This window comes from Phocoena phocoena, chromosome 1, assembly GCF_963924675.1.
Source record: "Phocoena phocoena chromosome 1, mPhoPho1.1, whole genome shotgun sequence".
NCBI classification, from domain to species: Eukaryota; Metazoa; Chordata; class Mammalia; order Artiodactyla; family Phocoenidae; genus Phocoena; species Phocoena phocoena.
Genome location: NC_089219.1, coordinates 97378338 through 97385760, shown reverse-complemented (window position 1 = coordinate 97385760; position 7423 = coordinate 97378338). Strand labels below are relative to the sequence as shown.

The 7423-nt window shown below is 43.6% G+C and overlaps 1 protein-coding gene across 1 annotated transcript; it reads right to left on the bottom strand.

Annotated features, from left to right (window-relative positions):
* Window positions 1-231: 231 nt before the first annotated feature.
* On the bottom strand, window positions 232-7166 carry RBM15 (RNA binding motif protein 15). Its single transcript, XM_065885971.1, has 2 exons — window positions 4297-7166; window positions 232-277 (listed from the first exon to the last, which is right to left on the bottom strand). The coding sequence occupies exons 1-2, from the start codon at window positions 7164-7166 to the stop codon at window positions 232-234; spliced, it is 2916 nt and encodes a 971-aa protein (XP_065742043.1).
* Window positions 7167-7423: the final 257 nt, after the last annotated feature.

Below are 7423 nucleotides of genomic sequence, written 5' to 3'. Positions count from 1 at the left end.
CTGTGTGAGCCATAAAAAGGGTTTTTCTTTTCCAGAAATCTTGTGTACACAGCACAAAGCAAGGTCATTTTTTTTCCACTTAAAACACCGGCATTGGCATCACAATAGCAGATACACAACTTTAAGCTGCCATTTTAGTAAAATGCACAAATACTAAACAGATTAGCTTTCTTCCATCAAGAGGCCCATGTAAACTCCACATAAGCCACAACTTCTCTTCAAAAAGGTCCATTAGAGCTTTGAATTCCGTATCTTCATCCGCTGTTCACCAGTTTTGCTTGCGGGGGGGGGAGGGGAAAAAGGTTATTCAGTACAAACGTTTACAATATTAAAAATATATATATTTCCCCTATGCCATTATAGCTAAACATAACATTAACAAGACCTTCCTGGATAGTCCACCTTGACTTCAAAAAGCACCAATAATACCCACTGGCACAAACCTTGAAATGAATTTACTGTATGAATAGACAAGTAGAACAATAGGGTGGATTTTTTTTTTTAAAGACTGCAATTAAGTGAGGATTATAGGACTGAAAATATCCTTGGTACTCATGTAACTGAGTAAAACATATCAGAAAAAAGCAAGTTTACAATCAATTTATAATCAATATATTCTAAATATAACTTAAAAAATGAAACTATAAAAAGGTGGAGTTTAGTCAAACTTTTACCCCCTCTATTTTCATTCTGTAATTTATATGGAGCAATACAGACCTACTCCATTACTGTACAAAGGGGTCAAGATACAAAGCCTTTTAAAAATCCACCTTCATCTGTGTTATCAAAGACAGCAGCTGTTATTTTCTTTTAAGAAAACCCTCATACAAACAATCGCTAAACAGCCAAAGAACACTGTAGGACTTTTACTTTCCAACTCTGTTTACATCATACATGTAAAACTCTTCATTAAGCTAGACAGTTCACCGTAGTTACCTGAAATCATTTTCTCCCTTTAGGCACATCACTATAACCAGAATGTTAAGAGGGTCAGCTCCATTTCTCTTCTTGTTCTCATACCTAACTCCTATCTCCAAACCAAACACTGTGGCAGAGACAGAAAAAAAGTGTCCAGAAATTCTCTCCAAAAATTTTTTCACAAAAAAGGTCATTAAGGCCCTCTTCTCAACAGGATTTCCTAGTTCTGTTACCACAGTTTTTGGTGAGTGGGTTCTATAGGGAACCAAACTGCAGTTCAAGCTGTATCTGCAAATGAGCAATTTCACTGTCTGAAGAAAGTGGATTTAAAATCAAAAAGACAAAAAACAACAGAAAAATTGTCAGTGAAAACCTGCTCATAAAATAGTTTTTAAATAAACCTAAACAAGCGTTTGACTCAGAAAGCAACACACACCTTACTTTTACTATTGTACCTCAAATGATCTGAGTTAAGAAGGTCCAGAGTATATATATTACCTTCAAAATGTGACGAGAGCTTATACCAGCCAGAGAATGGACATTTTAAGATATAATCCTTAAAGGGAAAACTCTATCTACTCTCAGGTGAGAGTAAAAATATACATCTTAAACCAGGAATTTAAATTTTTTGTGTGGAAAACTCTTTATAGGGATCCCAGTTATAACCAACAAAATAATATAAAAAAATTGGCTAGGAGCTGAATGATTAATTTTTCATAAACTTTGAAGTTGTGATTAAAAATCTAAATTAGCTTGATGGTTTATTTTTTTTTTTTACCAGTAATACTTAATAAGTCGTCGAATGATATCCTGAAGAAATTCTTTCCATTCATTTGAACTGAGTTCCAAAAAAATCAATTAAACAAATACATTTTTTTAAAGTAAAAGAAACAATTGGTTGTTACAAAGAACATCCAATGTTGAGATTACGAAATTCTGGCTAATGAGAATTAGAACCAGATAGTTTTAGACATTTGTTTTCATTACACTCTGAAGTTTTAAGTAGTTTACCAATATTATGAACCTGCACAACAGAACAAGCAACACAAATTAAGAGATTCATCTGAATGATGGCACTCTGCAGGTACACACTAAACTAAACATAGTTATAATACATACATTTAGAAATGGTATCAAGCCATTGTTTCAAAAACATTGAAGCACAAACTGCCCAGATCTAACAAAAGCCACAATGTCAGATTAAGGTTCAAACAAACATGGAGCAAAACCCACAGTACTCTGCTCTTCGGTAAGCTGTCACATCAACTTAAAAAAAAAACAATAACCACACACACTTTGGATTAGAGTAAAATCAGATGTCATGGACTTCACTCCCTAAAAGAGTAAAATTATTTGTCCAGCCATCTTATCAAAAGATATTCAAAAGTTAATGGTTAGTGAGATTATTTAAACTGGAAAAAATGTATCTAGCCGCAAATTGTACTCTGACCCCACTTATGCACAGACTGCACACTTGCAGAAGTTTCTGAACAGGTGTCTACTCCACATTAGAATGTCAAGCAAAGCCTTTTAAAAGCAAAAAGGACCAAAAGTCTTAATTGTAGGATTTCAGGTATTTTCCCTACAGGCACACCAAGGACCTTTGTGCTCATAGCCTAGTATCTTCCTTCTCTCAAAATGGCTAGTTTTTCCAGTTTAAAAACAAAAAACACAAAAACTTCCAAACTTAAAAAGAAAATTTACAAATGCATAGTGAAAACCAAAAAGGATGACACAGAGTGATGAGGCTTTCATGCTGACATGCATTAGACACCTGTCATAACGGACAATTAAAAATTACATGACGTTTCCCTGGGTTATTATTGGTGCTATTTCAAAACTATCAGCTTTGATAACAGAAAGAAAACAGTTGGGTTCTGCCAGGCTTTCAAGAAGTCACTTACACAGACTAGAAACATGACCATGATCCAAAGGTCCTCAAGTTTCTAATCATAATTAAATATCAAAGGCCTTAGCTAAAGTCCTCAACATTTAAATCACGGGGGAAAATATACCTACAAATGACCTGAGAAACTAGGGCTGGGGGTGATGGGGGTAGATGAAAAAAAAAGACAGACAAGGAAAACACTCGTTACTGTTAAGCAGCAAAAACCCTTGTTAAGAACCAGAAGTTGATATAATCTTCAGTTTTGGAAAAAAACTGTCAGGATGGGCTAAATTATTTTGTATTAATTCCAGGTGTCTGAGAAAATAAACCACTAAAAAAGGGTTTTCCTAAACTGACATTTCAATTTTCTGTGGTTGGCCACCAGCGAAAATATAAACATAAAATTTCAAAGATATTCAAAATCTTTTCAATAATGTAATGTCATTGCTAGCGTTTAAATATGAAAATAAAAATACAAGCAAAATTTGGAGAGTATGTCAAAGGCATTTCACGATGACATATGGCTGATTAATGCCCACTGAAACAAAAGATGACTTATGAGCCTGCAGACAACTCTTCTTTCTATTATTGAAATCAGAAATTTGAATGGATACAAAAATAAAAACTCATCTCTGATGAAAAACACAAGTTTTGAAATATGCACAATTAAATTAGAACTGTACCTGCTACATCTCTCTGAAAAAGTCAGTGAAACCACCACCACACACCAACAACTGACCAAAGAATTCTGATTTTAAAAGCACCTACTCACTTCCTGCATACTACTGTAAGCATAAGACATGTGTGGTTTGTAACATACTCCTCAATTTTTACTGAACAGTTACTGCTACAAACCAAAAGTGCATATACAGGATACAGAACTCAAGAACCAATGATAAAAATGTGTATGTTAAAGCAAACTCTCTGGGAATAAACCACGTATTTTAAGAGAAATACTCAAATACCTGAATAAAATAATCACAATGCTATATGATTTACCAGCTTATACTAATGAGATTCCTGATCAAATTTCAGCCACACAAACATTTCTGGTACAGGAATTATTTACCTACATACCAATCAAGCCATTTTCAGGTGTATATTATCATCTTTATATAGTCAGTGGGCTCTTTGTTTTCCAAATTGACTTTTCAAATTTCTGGTTTTGTAACTTGGAGGATTTTTTTAAGCTTAAGGTTAAAAAAGAAAAAACTGCAGAAAAAGAGGAAAAAAGTTACTCATAAGAGTGGGAACTCCTAATTAAAGTAAATCCATTTGCCTGCTACCTTTAGGGCATCCCTTTCACTTAAAATAATAGCTAAACTCTCCTGACTTCTATTTTAAAGAGGTTTATAAAAATATAAAAAAGAAAGCTACAACTAAACAACTAATTGAAAAGAAAATTTCATCCAATGCTGTATCCCATCACACATCACAAAACAGGAACCATGTCAAAGTACTAAATACAAGTTACATATGGACTTTAAGACGCACCACGGACAATGATCATGACCAGGTAATCTTCTTCAGATTTGGCCAGTGCCTTGGCAGGGGAATCCAGGAACTGCTGGGAGAACTCACAGGGTGGGAAGGCATGAAGGACTCCGGTGTTTTCCTTGTCTTTGTTGCCCCCCACAGGGAGGCTGATCACCCCGGCGGCCTGCTTTTGCTTTAAATAGGACACGAGGTTCCTAAGTGGCCTCTGAGTAGAGGTGGCAGTGTCTGAGGTGGCCGAGGAAGAGGAGGACCTGCTATCAGAACTTCCAGGCACAGCCAGAAGAATAGCATAACCATTGGGCCCTGCCACTTTGATGCGTCGAGTTACTTCATCCAACTTGGGCTGGTCCAAACGAAGACGCTGAGTGATTTTGAGCTGGGCCACTTTGCCTCCAGTTGAGCCCTCCACAAGAAGACTACTAGCCACCTGGAGGTCACCCTGCAACAGATGCATGTTGGAAGGAAAGTTGCTGTTCTTCAACAGAAGCATGCCCTGCCAGGCCAAACAGAGTTTGGGAGAGGCTGCTGCTGCAGGGGCTGTCCCACCATCCTGTTTCTGGGAAGGGGACTTCAGCTTCGATGAAGCAGTGCTGGTGCTGGGTGCACTCCCATCAGACCGGTCTTCTTTTTTCAGAGGGCTTTTTCCCTCAGTGGAAGCAGCTGTCCGGTGCTTCCTATCCCGTTCAGCTGATGCAGAGTTTTTACGGTCTCGCTTGTCACCCTGGCTCTTCTCCAAACTACCTCGTCGGTCTCTGATTGGAGAGGGCCTTTCCAAGAGAAGACGGGAAGATCGATCATTGTCACTGTTGTAGCGATCCCGGCTACTGCTCAATTCTGGACTGCGGTCAGGAGAAGGTGCACAATGACGTTTTCGTGGACGGTCACTCTCCGGGGACCTATCCAGATGACGTCCCCCGCTCTCCTCAGGCAGCCTTCGCTTCCTAGGTTGGTCTCTGCTGCTGGGCAGATCTCGATCACCTCTGTCCCGGTCCAAGGACCAGCCATCCCGCCTGCGATCCAAGCTATCCAGTGGCTCATAAGCAGGCACAGCAGTAGCTGCAGTCCGAGTGCTGCGTTCACGAACTGGGGGCGGGGGTGGCACCCAATCGGAGTCAGGATAAAGGTCCCTATCACGATCTCTGTATAGTAACGGTGGTGTCCTGTCCCGAGCACCCCTCAAAGGGTCAGGTGCCCGGTGTCCAAAAGCATCTGTCACCAGTTCATAATGAGTTAAGGGCAGAGGCTGCAGATATTGCTGCTGGTAACGATGTTCTGTGTCTGCAAAGTCTACTCTAAGGCGACGATCTGGGCCACCGAGTGGGAAGCCCCGCATATGGGTCCAGGCAGCATGAGCTGCATCCAGGCTTTCGTACTGGATATACGCCCAACTATCACCTTTGCGGTAGTCAATGGTGCGTATGGTGCCAAATCGGTCAAACTCCCGTGCCAGGGCAGCAAGAGGCACCCAAGGACCCAGGCCACCTACCCAGAGGCGGGTGGTGGGTGTAGCTTTGCCATAACCAATTTTTATAGGATTCCGAATTATAATTTTGCCAGACATTGCTAGTTTGGCCCGGTGAGACATGTCTAGGTTCTCAAATTTGAGAAAGCCATAGGTACTGGTCTGGCCCCGAGAAGGCCTCTTGATATCTACTTCTGTGATGACTCCGAAACGGTCAAAAGCCCTTCTTAGATCACTCTCTGTCACAGTGATGTCTAGGTTGCCCAAGAAAAGCGTCCGGTTAGCGCGCTGATCATCCTCGGGTGAGATCTCATCCACTTCTCTGAAAGGAGCAGCACCTGCTCCAGCTCCCACCCTTGGCTCCAGACTGTAGGCTGGGCGTACTCTCTCATAGAACGAGTAATCTCGCTCCCTCTCCAGGTCTCGGGGCAATGGTGGCGGAGGTGGAGGGGGCAGGCGGCCAAGAGCCAACTGCTGCAACCGGTAGTCTCTGTATCCCAAGGCTGCGCCACCAGGGGAAAGTGATCTCTGGCCTCCACCACCTCCTCCAGGGGGGTGCCGGTGACCACCTACAGAGGACCCGACAACACTGGCTGATGGAGGATAAGAATCTTTGTCTAAAGGGGAGCGGCTGCGGCGCCGGCTCACATACACAGCTTCTATCTTCAGGGGCCGGTCATAGAGCACTAGACGGCCTCTGGCATGCTTGGCCGCCCGCGCGTCCTCTGGCCGCCGGAAGTTCACAAAGGCTACTCGCTCATCCCCGCTGCCAGAACCCGAGAGATGACTGATTTTGACACTTACATCACCGAAGCGTTTGAACTCGTGAAACAGTCCGTCCTCCACCGCTTCGTCACTCAGCTGAGACCCCAACTCGCTTATCTTCAATGTCTTGTATTCCCCGCCGTCCCCGCCGCCAGGAGCTGAAGAGGCGGCCCCAGAGGAACGTGACTCCCCGCCTCCACCCCGGGAGCTGCTGCGCGACTCGCCCCCGCCCGAGGAATTTTTGGTGCTTGGGGAGCTGTAACTATGCAAGCGGCTACTGGAGCTGCCCCCACCGGTGTCGTACTCGCGGCTACCACCTCGGCTGCTAGACTTGTCCAGATGAAGGCTGCGCCGCGACCCGCCGCCGCCGTCGGTCTTTCCACTGCTGCTCCCATTGCTGCCACCAGAGCCCCCTAACTTCTTGCTCCGCTCCCCGCGGGGAGTCGAGTCCTCACCACCACGGGAGCGTTTCGGCTTGACTGGGGAGCGCTCTTTTCCCTTCATTGTAGCGGGTCGTCGGAGGTCTTCTCCGCGAAACTGACTAACCCGCCGCCCCGCGCTCGTTTCACACAGCGGAACCGCACGCCGCCATCTTGGACTCCGCCGCGGCAGAGGTTCCCGCCCCGCAGTCTTCATTGGTCAATTAGCTCCTCTCTTCTACAGTCTCATTGGGAAAACTATTTGTCTGTCTTTACATCTCCCCGCGCTCCGGGAAGGCGCCCGCCCGACCACTGTTATTGGGTTCCCAACGCCCTAGTCAGAGTACCTCATTGGTTATAGTCGTTGTCCATCTTAACGGTTCCTCGCGCCAGACTGTAGCTCCGCCCCCCGCACTCTATGGTCACCTGACCCGAAGTCTGGAGGCGTTGATTGGACAAAAAGTCTGCCCTGTA